We start from the raw sequence: 19,422 nt of genomic DNA on the forward strand, positions 1-19,422 counted from the left end.
CCACGCTGCTGCTGATTGGTGGAATACACATGTGGCTGAGTTTCGTTGAAATTAGACACATGCAGGTTTCCTCACGATGTTTTCCTTCACCGTCGAGCACGAGATGAATTATAAACACAAATTAAGCACATGAAAATTCAGTGGTGCTTGCCTTGGTTTGAACCAAAAATCATCGGTTCAGATGCACTCGCTCTAACCACTAGGCCATCTCGGCGTATTCTATATATAATTTGGTAAATAAACTGTTTTCGTACGCTTACATGTCAAACCATTAGGATAAAGTTCTACTGTTCTACCTATTCATCATATATTCTACCGCCAAACAGCAAAACTTAGTATTGTTGTGTTCCGCTTTGAAGGATGAGAGCCGGTGTAACTACAGGCACAAAGTACAAAACAACTTAGTTCCAAGAACAACTACTTTTACATGTTTCGTTAAGTCAATAGCTTTTTTCAACTCACAACTGAAGCTGAAAGCCAATTGTGCTTAGAAACGTCACTCATATTCGATTTACAAAGCGCCTGATATTCAGTCATTTTTTATATATATTGACAAATTAATTCCCTTATACTCTAAGTGATGTAAAAAGCAAAATTTTATAACTTAGGTTTTGGTCGGTTTGTATATTGGATTTAGAAGTAATACAGGGAATTCATACACTTAATACAAGCACATCTAGGAAGGTGCCATCCACTCATCAGATGTTCTAACAACAAACAGTAATACATAGTATTCTGGTTTAAAGGGTCAGATAGCCAGTGTAACTACAGACACAAGAGACAAAACATCTTAGTTCCCAAAGTTGGTGGCGCAATAGCGATTATCTATACCATCGGGTGACCCAATTGCTCATCCGTCTACTTAAATCATAAAAAAAACCTACCTAGGCGGGTTTCCACAAAGCCCTACCACCAATAAATTTATAAATAAAATACTTATATCAGTAATTTATCATTAATGTGTATGTGTACATAACTTTTCTGAAAATAATTAACCAAATATTATGTATCAAATAAAATTCCAGCGAAATTTGACAAAATGAATTCTCGTTAAAGATTAAACTGTTTATTACCTAAATAGTATATCAGAATAAGATATTTATGTCGGATAGATAAATTACTTGTATTTACAAAACATCTCGTTCAGGTCAAACGCTCAAATTTAACAGATAACGAAATCAATATAAAAGAACGCTTCGCTTTACTCTTGTCAAATATTCATTGAACTTGTGTAAAGAATCATATCGCTACGATGGCTTTTAAAGTGAGTCTTACTTAATATGATTGAAAAATATTACCTTAAATTTTATTACTGGATTAGGATTTTCATTTTTGATTATTAAATCTTTAATGCAGACTAATAATTTGAGTTTAAATTTGTATTTAATAACTTAGAAGTGGAACTATTAGTATGTAAAAAATCTTGTGTTTTTTATTATATTTTCGTTGTTATTTAATTATTTTTTTTAGTAAAACATAACTTTGGAGCAATAAAATATTGTGAATGTCTACAATAATATTATTGTTTTTTTTTTCTTTTATTATAGACTGTTTGCCTGCTTTTGGTCTTAGCTGTGGCGGTCTACGGTAAGTTACACAATTGTCATAATTAATTAGTAGGTCTTTGTGTGGTCATAAATAATAAAAAAATATAATATTTTTACATCTTTTAATTTATATAGATAAAATAAATATGTTGACTGCGAATATAAGCTAATATAGCATAAGCTTTATACAAATCCAGTAATTGTTTCCGTGTATATAAATCGAAAACAATGATCTCAGTAATTATTTTTTTTAAATAAAAAAAGTCATTTATAATTTAATATATTGCATCTTATAGATTTATATCCATGTTGCTTAAGTTTGTTCAGTGGTATATTTTTTATTTATATATTTTTTTGAGAATATTTTAACTTTATTATATTAAATTGTGAATTTATTACTTTCGTTAAGTAAATTATAATTTTTGTGAAGGTAAAAAGCAAATATAGTATAGATACGTAATTTATTTTCTATTAAACTTTTTATAAATAACATTTTCTTCAGCTTATCCACAAGGCTACGGTCAAGGTGGTTTCGTTGACGATCCCGGCTTCGGGAACGGACAAGGTCAGGGTGGATTCCCTACTCAAGGTAAAGTACAAAATAATAATTATATAGTTAATAATTTTAATTTCAAAAGGTTTACAGTTATTCAATATTTAAAAAAAAACTAACCCGTTCTAAATTTAAAAACGTAGAAAGAATAATAATAGCCAGTATCCCAATAACTAGTGTTGATTTCTACCATTTAATTATATACTTTAGTTATATTTCAGAAACACTCTTTCTTATATCATACAATTTTCTTTCTGGTCTCTGACTTCTAAACTTACATTCATAAATTACAGTCCTTTGGTAAAGAGTCACTCATTCCTCGCATGATAATATGTGAGACCTAAGCTGTCACTTTTCAACTGCGAATCGATTATATTTTCTAAATTATTTTAGTCGTCGTATGTTCAATATGAAAACTGTTGTAATAATACCAAAACCAAACTCAACAGCAAAAAATATGTATTAAAAATCGTAGACGTTGCGAAATCTTAAGTACCTACTTGAAGTGATTTTTATACACTGTGATAAATCTTATCAATTTAAACTGTCAATCATTGATGTAAATAAATTCTGATATTGGCGCTAAACGAAACTAATTATTATAAAAAAAAGTAAAAAGCAGCAAAATAAACTAAGGATTTCATTTTTCCATGTTACTTTTTCAGGAAATGGTTTACACTATGACAGCGGATTCTCCAATGGTCAAGGACAGGGCGGATTCCCTACACAAGGTAAAATAATATAGAATAATAAAACATTTCCACCCAACCGATTTATAATAAAAATATAAAAATTAAATTATTTTGTTCTTGTAACTACATAGGTTTAGCTTCTTCGAGTCGAAGAAGGAGAAATTACATATTCCATGCGATTTGCTAAAAGCACCACAAGCGGTTTATGGTTAAAATATATTTATTTCAAATACACGATTACTCATAACTATTCACGTCAACGTCATCACAACCCCATTTTTTCATAACAATAGCCATAGATTATTTAAGATCTCGACCATCACGTCACGTCAATTGATTGTCAATGTTTTTTATCTGTCTTTACTCTTCCTGTGAATGGAATAGGCTACGAATTAAATCAGTGTAGTAGTGTATTCGGTAAATTATATGTAGTATATGACCGAAATCTATTTTAAAACTTTTGTTGCAGGTGGCTTCAATTCAGACCCTGGATTCGGTAATGGTCAGGGTCAAGGAGGTTTTGGACACCAAGGAGGTATATATATTTGTATTATAACTCTGACATTTTAATGGTGTAGTCTGTCTGCTTTACTCTATAATAAATACCAAAAAAATAAAAATCATTCTATGTGTAAAAACATCCGGCAATTAAAAATTATATACATATGTACTTAATGTTTGTTATATTTACTTAAGAATTTCTGTCGAAGTATATAAACATCGTTAAATAATTGAAATACGATTTTTAAATACATTCTAATGGCGTGAGTGTTTGTTTGAGTGTGTGTGTAAATACCAAATGAATCATTAATTATAAAATTCATACATTACCAAATATAAATTATAAGGAATATGTATTTAACGTACCTAATTTATAACTCTCTTATCTGGATTTCAATGTATGTATATTATTAATAGAATACCATATTTTTTTAGGTTACAGACAAGGAGGTCAAAGACACAGGGGCGGATACCAGGAACACGGATACTAAATATTATATTAAAATTTAATAAATAATATATAACATATTTTATAATTTTATTTAACGCCGATAGATAAAAATATATCGTTTCCCAATTTCATTATGTTCATATCATTTATTAATTAAAATATCTTATTATATGAGGCTATATGTATCATGTCTTTGGCATTACCAAAATATATTAAACAAACAAAAAAATAGCTCTTTGTATTTAGTTATTAATAGTTATTCAAAAGCAGAGCGTGTATTTTTGGAGTGTATATACGTATCGGAAAACAGGTTTTAATTCAATACAAAGGGTGTAAATGATAATGTGAAAAATGACACGAACGTGTCGAAACATAAATTGTCAAGTATAATTTACTTGGTCTAATGAATAAGACAGACGAAGCACGTAGCACTGGCAGGACAAGCCTACTTAGGATATAAAATATACCTAACTGCTGAGTTCTAAGTCCTTCTCTGTGAAATATTGTCACTCTTCATACTTATCAGAGCTTAAATAGCTTTTTTGAAATTTGGGTTAATTTTTTATGGAAGATACAGATTAAATGTCGACGATAAAAGCGTCGAGCGAAACGATTTCCGATTTTTTGAATCCTAGAATATTAGACTGCTTTGTCTATCTCTATGAGTTTTATTCAACAAACAATACATCGACAACCTCGTAAATATGCAAACAGCACACACTAACAGCTTAATTTGAATAATTTGCATTCACTTGTTTGTTCTTCTCGCACTGTCTAACGCCTATCTTATTCATTTGTCTGAGATCTATACCTATGTTTGCTTCGCAGTGTAAACACTCGAACTATTGAATTATAGTACAGTACGTAAGACCTTGTCTGGTAACCTCGGCTCGTCTCTTCTGCGAAAAGTTGAAGTGCTTTGTAAACTTATATTGGAGAGTGATGTAAATATATAATTATGTGAATTTAAGGAAATGTTAAGGATAAATATTTTGTAATTCTCAAAACGGTGAAAAGAAAACGAATTTGTTCAGAAATATTGCATAAGCATGCTGCCAGCAGACCGCAAATGAGATTATAAATTTTATATAAAACTATTTAATATTTTGCCTTAACCAATGCAACCAATGCAAGCCGATAATTTAGCAGGAAGAGGAGCGCCTTCGCGATTGAACAGTAATAATCTATATTTTCAGAAGATATATTTCTCGGGAAAACGTCGAAGAAAACCGGAACAAAATTGTGTCTGAAATCGAGTCTCCGTTAAACAAAGTCTCGAACTGGGGCCGGCTATACCTAATCCATTTCAACTCCAAAAAGAAACACCATTTGTCGTATCTCCACGATTTAAGAACATTCCGTTAGCCGCCACAGCTAGTATCGGAATACTTGGCGTCGATATTTCAAGCCTCGTTCAGTTCGCGGTCAATTGGAAGGCAAAGCCAAATTTGCATCAAAAAAGCTCGGTGTGCTCAGCAAGGCAAGACAGTATTTCACGTCGGCTCATCATCTAAGACTCTACAAGGCACAAATTCGGCCACACATGGAGTACTGCTCTCACCTCTGGGCGGCTGCTCCCCAGTACCAGCTCCTTCCATTTGACCGTATCCAACGTAGAGCGGCTCGAATTATCGACGATCAAGCCCTTTCCGATCTGCTTGATCCTTTGGCTTTGCGTAGAAATGTTGGAGCGCTCTGCATCTTCTACAGAATTTATCACGGGGAATGTTCCGAGGAATTATTCGGATTAATCCCGGCTGCTGAATTTCCCCTTCGGACATCTTGTCAAAATTCAAAATATCATCCACACCACCTAGATGTCCGCAACAGCGCGATTTTTAAGACATTTTCTGCCTCGCACAACTACTCTGCGGAACCAGCTTTCGCCAGTGGTTTTTCCGAACCGATACGACTTGGAAACCTTCAAGAAAAGAGCGTACTCCTTCTTGAAAGGCCGGCAACGCACCTGCAAGCCCCCCGGTGTTGCAGATGTCCATGGGCGGTGGTAGTCGCTTTCCATCAGGTGAGCCTCCTGCTCGTTGGCCACCTCTAACATAAAAAAAAAACATATTTTGATATTTTTAAATAAATATGTTATTTAATTGTTCTTCTAATATTAATTAAGTTAAAAAAAAAACAACTGACTACACAATTGTTCGTGTGTAAAAGATTCTTACAAGTTTCGCCAGTTTCTTCGTATAAATTAATGTATAATCGGTCTAATTATTACCTCCGTGCTTCAAACGAACTGTTTTTTAATGCGAATATAACAAGACGAACTGCAATTACAACTTTATTATGAAGTACAATTTAAAAATAAACTTAAGTAATGCTAGTAATTGTGTTAATCGTATTACGATTGTATGACTCAATTCTGGGGAAATATGTAGTTTTGTTAATTCATTTGATAAGTTTAAAAAATATTGATATATCAACTGAACCGAGTTTTTCACTTACGTGTAATTTAAAAACACTTGCACACCCTTCATCCTCATTTTTTACCCTCGAGGGGGGCGAATTAATTTACTATAAATATTAATTAGGTCATTTGTTAAATTATTCTGTATAATTATTACTAAATAAAACCATGATGTCCCAGTGATCATTTGAGTTTCACCCGAGTGGGCACAATTAAATTAAATGTGCTTAATGTAAGAAAACATGGTGAGGAAACTTGCACGTGGCGGATGAAAATCTTCCACGTGTATCCATTTACTGGCAATCGAACAGTGTGGTGAACTAACCTCTCCTCAAAATAAAGGAGAGGAGGTCTTAGCCCAGCAGTTTGACATTTACAGGCATTAACTTCTTTGACTTTTAAAGCCTTATTTTTAAACTATGAGCGGTAACCGGATATGTTTCCAAGATGCATTACATTTAAAATACTGTATCTTGAACATAAATAAAACACATTAAACAGATGCAACTGATTTTAATATACTTCATATACAATAAGATAATATATAGGAGTTAGAGGTACAAACAATCAATTGGTCACGTAATCCAAGCCTTGCGTCATTATTTTTCGTCATCATAGTGCCTATTCACGTATTAATTTTTTTAAATATTTATTTTAGGATTTTAAGTTTTACAGATTGTCACGTATTACATAATACTGGCCGGAAAGCCTTCGACGAATGTCCCAGGAATTAAAATTACTAAGCTTAAAATCACATCACAATCTGAAAACTTTCTATTTTAATTTTAAAGTATTTACTCAGTAAATACTAAAGTACGTTCTAACTTTACTTTTTTTTTTTAAATACGTAAAGTAGGTTCTATGATAAATGCTAATTATTGCCATTTAAGTTGGTTAAAGTTTTGCCGTCGGGTGCTTTGGGTACTTCTGGCATTTTGGTGGAATTCGTGACGGAGCCTAATGATTTAGGATGTTCCGTAGAGCCCTTTGCGTTGTCGTGGGAGTCTTCGCAAAGGACTGCCGTACTCAGCACGAGGACACATAAAAATATCTGTAAAAAAATATACTTTTTATATAATTTCTTCTATACACAATATTTTATTTTTAAGAAATTAAAACAAGACTTCTACTACGACTAGAAAATTGGCTTGCCCTCGTACATACACCAGAACTAAAATCTTATAAAAATGTTTTATTAGGTTAGAGATTATTAATTAAATTAAAACCAGACGATCCAACTGGTCAGTAAAATTTAAGTTATTATTATTTTAAGTTTAATACGGGCAGATCTTCTAGCCGCGCTTTTTAAGGGATAAAATAATTCTTACTAAATTAATAATTAATAATTCGCTAATTACCACCCATGTTCCACCATAAGTGATGTTGTTATTTAAATGATTGCCCATTAAAAAAACAATTAATATACAACAAGACTTATATTAATCAGCTTACTAATGATAACTTCTTAAAGTTTGCTTTCGTTTTAACTTTTCTATCATATTTTGTGAAGATGTCAAAATTTAATTTTCAGTTCAATTAAAATCTAGAGAAGTTTTGAAATAAGAAACATGAATAATTCAATTATATAATAATGAATGCATTTATGATTATCACATTAGATAATAATACATCCCGCGAGATACACTGTTGAACGACCGTTGAGAACCGTGATTAAACTTTGTCAACTCAGCATAAAATGTATAAAATTTCAATAGTTTATAGTACTTGGGTTAAGTTAGAACTTTTATAATTTAATTGAAATATTACCTCTATATATTATCTCTAGATAAAACCATAAAGACTAGTTTACAATTTAATTAACAAACAGAAGTAATTAGTTTAAATATTCAAACTTACCGATAAACGACGCATTTTGTTCGTCTCCTTCGTACCTGGTGTGACCAGAGATGTGTGTGTATTCCAGAGATCGCCAACTTTTATACTGACTTTCCTCAACCCATTCTTTTGTCACATTTTGTTCTGTTGTTTTTTTTTAATATCGAGAAAAAAAGGAACAATAAGCCAATTATTTGTAATAAAGGCGGATTAAGTACAATTATTATTATAAGAGTTTATGGTAAATTATCTTAGAAATATACTTCAACGTATCCACTTAATATTTAAATAAATTTACGTATAGTTTTTGTAATATTTTATCTTTGTATATATAATATTATAATTATCTATTATTTAAGTGTCTTATAATTAATAGAACCAGAGGAATTTATATTTTCATATATATTAAAAAATATATTGATTTGTTTTTCGTATTACGTATAATATTGCTAACGCCTATTGATTAAGGACTGTATCCACTACATTATATGAGTATTTTTTTATAATTTTTAATATATATTTTTCACTATAGATAAGTTTGATACAAATATATAATACGATATATGTACGATTTGATACATATATATATATACGATTTGTCCAATACAAAGTACTGGAATATACTACAAGCATTATCTACGGATTTGACGATTTACAGATTCTTTAAAGAATCTTTCGACCGATGGAACAAACTGACAGACGCAATAAAAGTAAAAGAAAGTAAATTAAGAGCCCGTAAATATCTCACTGGTGGGCTAAGACCTCCTCTAAGTTTGAGGAGTTATGGTTTATTTATGGATTGTTGGCTCCCCGTGTGATAGATTTTCATCCAGCACAAGGTATTCATTGCTGAGAGATGAATAATAAACATAAATTAAGCATGTGATAACTTAGTAGTACTTGCCGAGTTTGAAACCATATTCTGGTTCAGACTCAAGTGTTCTGGGCCACCTTGGCTCTAGCGATATAATGTATTATATTTTTATAATATTTAACGATTTATGTTAATATATGAAATAACAATTAAAAAGGATTGAAATTTTTTTTATTTGTCATTAACAGAGAATAATGGCTATTGTTATCGGAAAATGACATGACAATTATAATAAGTTCATCATTAAGACGTTTCCTCTTAATCATTTAGTGCGGGCTCAAATCTAGACGGAGCTGACATCGCCATCATAAACAGGATATACGCCTTCTACAAAAGAAAAATATTATTTGAAAAATAATAGTTTTTCATATTTTGCTCTCTTATGATATAATAACTTGAAGAGTTTTGGTTGGTACCAACTAATGTAAGAATGTATATGAGACATCTTACTCATTTTACTTGGTGGTAGGTTGGTACCTACCCAGAAGAACTTGTACAAAGCCCTACCACCTCTAATAAATGAAAATTAAAACATATTCATATTATAAAGTTATTGGTGCTGTTTGTTTGTTTATATTTTTGGATTTATGTAAAAAACTATTTAAGATATGCAAAACTTTCGTATCGTGATTGTTTATACATCAAGGCGGGTAAACTTTAACTTACTAAACTCTGATTTCTGAAACGCTGATCGAAATCAGATTAACATATTTAAACTGTAATTTGCAATTGGTCGATGGCAGCTGATGACATAACATGCGACCAATGAGAGTTCAGTATTTATTCGGATTAGTAAATCTTTTCTTTTATGATATAGGCTGGCGGACAGGGTGATAGGCTACCCCTAGGTATACCCCACCATAGGTAGTGATCACCACCGCCCGTAGACAATGGCGCTAGAAATTAATAAATCATTCCTTTCATCGCCAATGCGCCATCAACCTTGGGAACTAAGATGTTATGTTCCTTTACACTGGCTCACTCACCCTTCAAACCGGAACACTACAATACACTCAGTATTGTTGTGTTCCGGTTGCTGTTTGGCGGTAAAATATATGATGAGTACGTAGAGTATCTGAGAGACGGGCTTGAACAAAGCCCGGCCACCAAGTAGCTCTGTCTTTACTTCTCATTTTAAGAAAGGACAGTAAGTAATGACTCTTCATAAATAATATAATATAAAATTTAAAAAAAAAACTCACAGTATAAAGTATTGCTGCGACCATTTTTTGTTATTCGAGTGTCTATGTTTTGCGATTATTCTATAAGTTTAATCAGCGAGACATATTGCGCATATTTATTTAGACAGGTTCAACTTTGTATGTATAATAATAATATTTCATTTGAACAATTCATAATTATGTGGTATTATGTGGTGGTACATGATGACTCATTTTGTTACATAGATGGATTCATTGAGAGCCTGTTTATGACGCACGGATGTGCCTTACCAAGGAGAAGGTTTGAAGCTTATTTCTTTAAAGAGTTTCGGTTCGGTTAGTTGGTAGACATACACGTTCACGTATGATGCGGTATTTCATTTACCATAACTATGTTTCCTTTCTCTATCAAACACGTAATTAATTTAATTATAAACACAAATTAAGCATCTGAAAACTCAGAGGATTTGAATACGCGGTATCCACTATTATTTATATTAATAAATAATAGTGGATACCGATTATTATATAAATTAATAATAGAGTGATAAGAGTTATAGTCCGCTGTCCGACACGTTTGGGATACATCATATTGATGTCCAGTTTTCACTACAGTCTTCCGCCATATTAACTTCTAATTTGACGTATTAAGTCGAGGTTAATTTCCTTTTTAACTTGCATGCAAATCAAGTTGCAAAATGCTAATTAATATCAAACAATACAGTTCTCACGGAAAATTAGTTCGTCTTACTTAAACTCTCCAGTGTAGATGCCATCGAGTGACTGAATACCAAAATGAGTTTTAATTAAAAAATCCAGTTGTGAAATCGAAAATGCGGTTCACAGAATCGCCTATCTGTTTCGATACAAGCTACTAAAACTGCTTCTATAGACTGGAGAACAACATATAAAAAGTGATCGATTTTTTGTTCACCACTAATCTTGTTAATTTTGCGTCCAGGAAATCAGAATTACGATGTAACGGGGACATATTTCTACGCTGATAGTTATGCTATTTTCGATACTATTTTACCCGTTCTTTGTTTATTCATTTTTATTTAATATGTCAGAATACAAACGGATACTTTTTTTTATCAAATAATATACAGTAATACTTATATATTGATAAATATCAAATTGTATATTATTATTTCCTTTTTGTACTCGTCTACCATTATACAGGGTTATTGGTTATTATTTATTATCGTTGGATAGGCCATCTCGTGGCCCGCGAGGAGTCCGGACTTAACGCCGGTTGATTTCTATATTTGGGGTCACATGAAATCCCTAGTTTATGACGTCTCGCCTGTGTCATCCGCAGAAGAAATAAAAATAAAAATTATGAACGTTTCAAATACAATGCGGAATAATTTGACTAGTTCGGTAGTTAAGTCACAACTTAGAAAAAGAATGCGACTTTGCGTTTCCAATAGGGGAAGTCACTTTGAACAAGAACTAGGCGAAATTACAAAATATCTTAATTGTAACTTAGATACTGAACTGTTTATGTATTTAAATTTTATTTTAAATTTTTATTAAGTAAGTTTTTTTACATTGGTTATTATTTTAAAACAATTTTGTGGGAATTTTAAAGAGCGACCTTTAGTATGAATTCGGTCATGTTCGAATACGAATTTCCACCAGCGTCCTTTCTGATCATTTAATTTCGGCCTCTTTGAAATAAATTCCTAGTTTTTATACATTTTCGGAAAGCTAAGTAAACGATTATGTTTTTAAAATAATCTGCAGAACAAGTTTCATAATGATTTTTTTTGTTTTTCGGCATATTTGAGGGAAAAAAAATTGAAATAATATCGTTTTCTGTCTCGCATTTTTAAATTTGGACCGATAATTATTGTTTAAATATTGAAAAATATCCAGTGTATAATCGTTTTTATAAATCAGAAGAAAAAAATAGATTTTAATTGATACTTTTTTTTAAATAAATTTTTGAAGTTGCATTTTGAACTTATTATGAAATAATCTAATAAACGCGATAACTCAAAAATGGTTCACTTTTGCATTATGCATATGGGGGTTAAAATTATCGCAAATAATCATCCCTATCACCTCCTAAAGGGAATGCGTCGAATTACCAATAACCCTGTATAAAATCAAAATGCATTTACACTTCATTTAATTTTCGATAATGTGTGGGGCTCAGGAAGCAAACAATACTTTAATTATAGTACTAATTAGATTATAATAAAAATCTACTGGAATAAAGTCAATTTACATTTTAGCTTTAATCTGTGAGAAACAAGGTTAAATAAAAATGTATAAATTATATTTACTTATATTTTATTAGAACAGTTAATATAATCAAATACTAGTGAAAAAAATGTTGTACTTAATAGGTTTTTAACAAAACCTATATTTATTTAATTGTATAAAAATACATAGATACATATTAGAATCGTTTCATGTATACGTTTTGTCGTTTACTTTCCCCCGCGCAGAGCTGGGTCGGAATCTGAAACGCAAATAATATTTATATAATTTTTAAATGAAATGTCTTTTGTTTTCATTCGAAGAATGAGTTTAACCGTATATCGTTATTTTGAGGATCATTTTGAAATATATTTACAAATGTACAATCTGTACTAATATTAAAAATGCGAAAATGACTCTCTCTGACTGTCTGTTGTTCTGTTACGGCCAAAACACTGAATTGAATTTGATGAAATAAAGCAAGCTTGATATCCAAGAAAGGATATACTTTTTATGTCTAATAGCCGACAACCAACTGCTTAAACGCGAGCGAAGCCGCGAACGGCAACTATTGTGATATAAATCGTTAATTGTTTTGTTTGTCTAGTGGCTAACTTTAAAAGCTTTTAAACCTAACACCTGCCCCCTCCCCTTATTCATAGACGTAATTAGATAAAAAGTAATTGGCAGGTATAATTTGTACTTAAGACATAAAATATATATATATATATATATTATAATTAAACGATTTTAAAAGCCCCTAAATAAAAACATATTGTTATATATAGATATATATATATTTTACTTATATATGTCTACGTATAAGGTTATATATAGGTTCTTACACTTGGGGTATGGGTAAGGTCTGTTCTGGAAAGTTCCTTGGTCAACGAAGGCAGGCTCAGCATCTGTTGAAAAAATAAAATAAAACAGTATAAACATTTGTATAACAGTAAATGTGTTAGAATATTTTACATTTAAACTGTTGAGTTGTGAGTGTTAGGTAATTTATAAAAAAAATGTTTTTGCTGTTATTGCGCAATGTACGCACGTACTCGCATTTTACTAATCACACATCGCCTCACCAGCTTATTCAAGATTGTGGATATTGTATCTGTTTTTTAAAACGAATATAAATAATTTACCGCTGACTTACAAATACAGATATGTCAAGTAAGCCATCCCTTCCATAATCATAGCAATATAATACAATAATATGTTTTTTATAATACATATGAAAGGAATACATTAAGTATACTTTATTTATTTGTTCTGTATTGCGACAATGATGAATAGAGTATCAATGACCATGTACATAATTATTCAGTCGTATTGCGATGTGTTATTTCAATATACGCAATTGTAATTCTATTATTTAGTCATTAAACATCACGGAATGGTCAAAGCATTACCTTCGATTACATTTAGAATAAACAGTTGCATTAGAAATACTGTTATTATAGTTCGTTGTCTGACCAAAAATGTATTTTTTCGTATTTTAATTCGCTAAGGTAGTAACTAATATTATGTTAAAGGCGACATAGTCTTCGGTAAATTAAATATGTATAGTCTATTCCAACCATAAGAGGATAAAAGCCAAATAAACAATATTTGACTCATAAATGACACGATATCATTGGTTCAGCTTGAACAATTTATGATTTTCATTATAGTTTTGCGAAAAAATTGATTTTTGAACATCGACAAAGCTGTTATCGAGCTTTGGAAGCAAAATAATATTGGACATAAGTCGTTAAGTAGATGAGTGTTGTATTATAAACAAAGAAATATTCTTCGATTGGAAAAGGCTATACCATATTTTATCGTAGCAATGAATTTCATAACGTTATGACTTTAAAATATTATCTATAGTGGGATTTAATTATTTTATACTTACTTATTTGTTCGTAGCCATTGTTTGCTGAAAAACAAAATATCTTTTAGTATTTTGACTCACATAGCCTAGTTATAGATATTAAAATATACTTTAAATGCAGATAGGATAATGAAATTTATTAATCGACTAAATTATATGTACATATGATCATATTAATGATACTACAATATTGATGACTCTTTAATTTAACGTTCTAATAGTAGTAAGTAAAATATTGTAATAAAATATATTCTCACGGTTGTGTGGTACGTAAAAGCCGGAGTCGGGAGCGACTGAAACAAAAACACATTAATATATTACTGAGTATCACTAAGTCTAGTATGTCTCATAACAGTCCGCAGGCATCCGGTATAGAAAGTACTAATACATAGCCTTCTAGTGTACTATAAAATTACTGAGTGATTCCATAGACAATTACTACTTTTATTAACATGATTAAGATAATATGGTGTTTAATAAAAATAACTTCCTAAAAATATCGTTCAATAGGCAAGGAGGATTGTTATCTTGAAAAAGTTTTTATTCGGTGTATTTTTTATAAAAATTATACTTACGTACAGGCTTGTTGAAACCTGTAAATGGAAATTTAAAACATATTAGTACAGGAAAAAAACGTCGAATGTAAAAAAAGAAAATTGTTTAAGAATGGAATAGCACACATTTTAAAGTACAAGTGAACTTACTATTGTTATTGTCGGCTTCTTCCACAACGTGAACTGTAAACATTTTAAATGTCAATAGTATAAGCAAAGCATTATTAAAAATTTATAAGTAAGAAAAGATATAGAAAAATAAGTTCAATATTAACATTAGTTGAAGGTTATATTTTCAAAAATTAAAAATATTATGATATATACATAACATAACACAATACAATTGTACCACACCATACAGACCCATACAGTACATGCACCTGAACAAAAAAAAAAAAAGGAAGACAAGATCGAGTACAGAGTTTACGTATGTTAAAGTATGTTATCTTTTTTTATATTATTTAAGAAAAGAGATATTGTTATTTTTTAAAAACTTTGCAATCATATTATTGGATCATACCGAGGCTCGGGTTGTGTTCGACTACGTGTACTGAAATTCGAATTTAATTCATTTAATTTAAACTCAAAAGTTAATATATATCTTATAAATTCATTAATTACGAGTATAAGCGTACCGTGACTCGGATTGTGATCGACTACTTGAACTAAAATTAAAATGTACTTATTAAATAAATATTTTTTAACGTTAAATTAAATCATTTCATTAAAATGAACTATACGCGTACCGTGACTCGGATTGTGGTCGACTACTTGAACAAATTATAATTTACCCATTTACACATCAAATATATAGGTACATTTTACAAGAAATTTATTGATTTCAAATAATTAAATTTTAATAAACGCGTTCCTTTAACTTCATTATCAATTGGTTTTTAATTACAATTTTATTTTTAATAAGCGTGCGGTGATTAAAATTGCTCAATATGTATGTATTTTTTTATTTATATAATAGTTTCAGATATTTTGTAATCAAAACGTACCGTGACTTGGATTGTTGTCAACAACGTGAACTGAAATTGATATAGACCGTTTTAATTTATATCATATATTTATTATATATTTAATTAGTATTTATATAAATGGTTTATTTTTTAACATACCATGACTTGGATTGTTGTCAACTACATGCACTGAAATTAAAATTAATTGAATATTTAAATTAAATTAGTCGTTATTTTATTGTGCAATGTAATGTTACAAAATATTATTTCTAAGCATACCATGGGAAGGATTGTTGTCGACAATATGCACTGAAAAAAAATATATTCCTTTTTAATTTATAACACTTTATCACGTATTTTTACTTTTTTTATAATGTATGATTTTTTTTTTTTTTTTCATTCTAGCTTATGTGTAAATAATATAGCACGTCACAGACTCACAAATATGAAAAACCCAAAGCATTTTCTCACACATAATGCGTCATGGTATCATTTGTTGTCAAATATGAATTAAAAAGTATTTCTAATCCAATGTATTTTTCTTTGTTGAATTCTCAAAAATCATAATGAAAAAAAGAATGAATGTATAAGATTGGATGATGTCAATGCCCTTTGCCCACACAGACGACACCCTCAATAATTATAAATTTAATACATACCACCCTGTGCTGCAGCCATGGCCACAAATGCGAGAAGAACAATCTGGAACACGAGATATTGTTTCATTTTCACGAAAATGTTACTTACCGTATATCCGGTATGATTTGTTACTGAATATATTTCTGTACCAACAAAGTTTTTATCGGGTTTCACGTTGATAAGATTGTATTATTAGTGTCGCCCGAATTCTGGGCGTTATCTTTATAAATATTATTGATTATGAGTTTGTGTTTAATTATACTGAATTGTGGATATAAACATTCGGAAACCATTTTTTTATGAATCTGATTTAAATGATTTTAGTGAATAATAATATATATTACCATTATATATTGATCTTTATACATATCATTATTAATTATTTCATACAATGCCAAACATTAATTCATAAACATTTATATATTTAGCAAAAATAAACGAAGTGCTACTTTCAAATTGAATTATTAATTTCAAATTCTGAAATTAGTTATATATTTAAAATTATGATTAACAAATTATATGATTATACTACGCTGTATGAATCATATTTTACCGTATCAGGATCTAAGCTATGTATTGTAATTATGTGATAAAAATAAGTCCAAGTATTTCTCGTTAAGTCTAGAAATAATTAACGGCCCTAGTTGGGCCACGTGTAAAATTCGGCCATGCAAGAATATATATATAGATATCATTGACGTGACGCATTATTATTGTCTTCCTAATAATTGTTTTCAATATATATTATATGTTATTGTAATATATTTGCTACTGAATTCGTTTTACACCAATTAAAAAATATACTAGACCTATTAGTTAAAATATATAAATATATGCTGATGTAGGTACTTAAAAAAACGTGGATTTAGTATGCGTTGAATTATATTATAAAATTATACTTGTAGGTCAGGGTCCTTTATATACTAGCATGATATTTAAATATTTTTTAATTAAACGTATATTTTTTTTTGAATGGTTGTATATATTGAAAATAAAAATAAATAAACAAAATCAGTATCTAAAAATATTCTATATCATTTTAGCTTAAATTATTAACTTGTTTTAAAATGTGCTGCATTTAATGTGCAGAAATATTTTTTTTGTGATCAGTGATTAGTGTTACGTCATTCGAAATCTATTATATCCTGTTGTGTGTCATCTTTTCTAAAATAATTTGTAATTTAAGCATTACAATGGTCAGTGCAATAATGATAAATATTGCAGTCTTTTGTTAGAAATAATTCAAGATTATAACACCCAAGCTTGTCAAAAACGTTTCCGCTTGAAGTATCTGTACACTGATGTAATTAATATATTATTAAGCATGTACTTACAATAGGTGAGAATTCTATTTTATCTAATAGTATTAAATATTCCGTATATTTTATGTATTACATACGCTTAAAACTAATATGGAAACAAGGAAATAAACAAAATTACTTAGTTATAAAAAAATTTACATCCAGCCATTATTTTACTTCCTTTTTATGTCTTTCTATAAGCCTGTTAGCATAAAAATATAATAAAAATAAATAAATATATATTTATAAAATGTTTACTTATAGGTCAAACATATTATTAAATATAATGTAATAAAAATTACTTCTAAGCATAATTTGTTCATGTAAGACGTATTCATTATCAAATAAAAAAATAGTGTATAAAATATATAAATATGCCAGTTGTTCGTCGCTTCTCCGACCGCCCGTCTTTTCCCGTAAGACGGAAATATATTTGCCTATGTATTTATCTAGGTATCATATCTATCTACATATATTTAAAATTTCATTGCAATAAGTTCATTTGATTGGACGATGCATCGAAAGACAGTAAATCTTCTTACTTTTTATATTTTGTAAATTCTAGAGTTTGTATTATAATTCTAGAGTTATTTGTATTTAGAAGACTATCGTTAAGAAAAAGTAGAACTTCAATATGTTTAATATGAGTTAATGTCATTAGAAAATAATGAATATCTTACCTTATTATAATAACCAGTATTTAAATATCAACTTTTGTGTTACTCTTTATATTGTTTAGTTAGAAACAGATCTAACTTTGAGCTAGCTTTTTAAAATAAGCTATATAAAATATTATTATTTTCTATTGTGTTGTTACTTTTATTATAAATTAAAATTTATTAAAAATTACATAAAAATGAATTTCCGTGAAATAAATAAATAAGCGTTGTTTGAACAATTTTAATTTATAAAAAAATAACATAAATATAAAAAATTAAATAAGAAACGAATAAAACTAAGTTATACGATATATAAGCTATAAAAAAATAATTTATAAAAAAAAGTGTAAATTTAATATTAATTACATCAAATCATATTGTTATTAAACGATTTTACCGTTTTTGTTTAATGTGTAAAAAAATTAAATACAAAATTGAATTATAATACGTACCATAACAGATTTCATCTTTTTGTATTTGGGAATCACAAACAAGAACAACGAATTACGTCAAGAAGTGGACGTGATATAACATTGATATTTTTTGGCGGCTGGCTTATAAAGCAGGAGATAACCTGCGCCCTGAGTCAATATTTGGCCGGCAATTACCTACAACGTATTGGCAGACAAATACAGATTTTTCCTGTACGAATTCGTCAAACTAAAGTTGTTTGGTCAATCTTTACTTATAATTAAACTGTAACGTGACCCTGTCTGTGCTTAAAATATATTTGTAAATAGTTATTGATTTTTTGGTCGTTGTTTTTATTGAACTAATTTAATATAAAATAAATAATTTTTCTTTTTGTCGAATTATGTTATAAATATATAAATTTAAATAGGTACTTAGGTTGTCAATATAAAAATGTGTGCAAACAAAGTCATTCATTTACATCGTGACAATATCTTAATTGTAATTTTAAAGTTTCACTGTAATAAAATTTGATTAGTCTTTCATTAAATACGTTACAAGAAGCCTTTATAATTTAGAATTATATTGTTATTTTCATGCAGATTACGTATTTTAAATTACTAAAGTGTATAAAATGAAATCGTATTATATTATAATATAAATTGTTAATATAAAATATATTTGAAAATCACCAACATACTACAACATTTAGAATTTTAGATACAATTTATAAGCCTTGCTTTTGACCAACGTCGTTTTCTTTGCGTTTGTTT

At 29.4% G+C, this 19,422-nt stretch overlaps 2 protein-coding genes and 3 long non-coding RNA genes across 14 annotated transcripts; 1 reads left to right on the forward strand and 4 right to left on the reverse strand.

The window, feature by feature from the left end:
• Positions 1 to 1,195: 1,195 nt before the first annotated feature.
• On the forward strand, positions 1,196 to 16,387 carry LOC113396887 (keratin-associated protein 19-2-like). 2 transcript variants are annotated; one of them, XM_026634968.2, is made up of 7 exons: positions 1,196 to 1,264; positions 1,548 to 1,587; positions 2,050 to 2,136; positions 2,766 to 2,831; positions 3,262 to 3,327; positions 3,729 to 3,783; positions 16,344 to 16,387. In XM_026634968.2, coding segments are annotated over exons 1-7 (327 nt in total). In that variant the 5' UTR covers positions 1,196 to 1,252; the 3' UTR covers positions 16,345 to 16,387. The 2 variants fall into 2 exon arrangements, with proteins under 2 accessions (XP_026490753.2, XP_064073775.1); XM_064217705.1 differs by lacking the exon at positions 2,766 to 2,831.
• Positions 6,662 to 8,143, reverse strand: LOC113396906 (uncharacterized). Its single transcript, XR_003368789.2, has 2 exons — positions 8,021 to 8,143; positions 6,662 to 7,214 (listed from the first exon to the last, which is right to left on the reverse strand). It is a non-coding gene; the product is annotated as an uncharacterized LOC113396906 (long non-coding RNA).
• On the reverse strand, positions 9,028 to 10,130 carry LOC135193783 (uncharacterized). The gene is made up of 2 exons (XR_010309432.1): positions 10,076 to 10,130; positions 9,028 to 9,200 (listed from the first exon to the last, which is right to left on the reverse strand). It is a non-coding gene; the product is annotated as an uncharacterized LOC135193783 (long non-coding RNA).
• LOC135193777 (uncharacterized) lies at positions 12,390 to 14,444 on the reverse strand. The gene is made up of 4 exons (XR_010309430.1): positions 14,378 to 14,444; positions 14,142 to 14,165; positions 13,090 to 13,152; positions 12,390 to 12,506 (listed from the first exon to the last, which is right to left on the reverse strand). It is a non-coding gene; the product is annotated as an uncharacterized LOC135193777 (long non-coding RNA).
• Positions 14,696 to 18,902, reverse strand: LOC113396881 (uncharacterized). Of its 9 annotated transcripts, XM_064217704.1 has the most exons (7): positions 18,691 to 18,902; positions 16,299 to 16,341; positions 15,919 to 15,948; positions 15,799 to 15,828; positions 15,679 to 15,708; positions 15,421 to 15,450; positions 14,833 to 15,339 (listed from the first exon to the last, which is right to left on the reverse strand). In XM_064217704.1, the coding sequence occupies exons 1-7, from the start codon at positions 18,703 to 18,705 to the stop codon at positions 15,176 to 15,178; spliced, it is 342 nt and encodes a 113-aa protein (XP_064073774.1). In that variant the 5' UTR covers positions 18,706 to 18,902; the 3' UTR covers positions 14,833 to 15,175. The 9 variants fall into 9 exon arrangements, 2 of the variants coding, with proteins under 2 accessions (XP_064073774.1, XP_064073773.1); XR_010309425.1 differs by lacking the exon at positions 15,421 to 15,450 and having other exon boundaries at positions 14,818 to 14,857; positions 18,691 to 18,857; XR_010309426.1 differs by lacking the exon at positions 15,421 to 15,450 and having other exon boundaries at positions 14,833 to 15,224; positions 18,691 to 18,858.
• Positions 18,903 to 19,422: the final 520 nt, after the last annotated feature.

Source organism: Vanessa tameamea, chromosome 18, assembly GCF_037043105.1.
Source record: "Vanessa tameamea isolate UH-Manoa-2023 chromosome 18, ilVanTame1 primary haplotype, whole genome shotgun sequence".
Lineage (NCBI taxonomy): Eukaryota > Metazoa > Arthropoda > Insecta > Lepidoptera > Nymphalidae > Vanessa > Vanessa tameamea.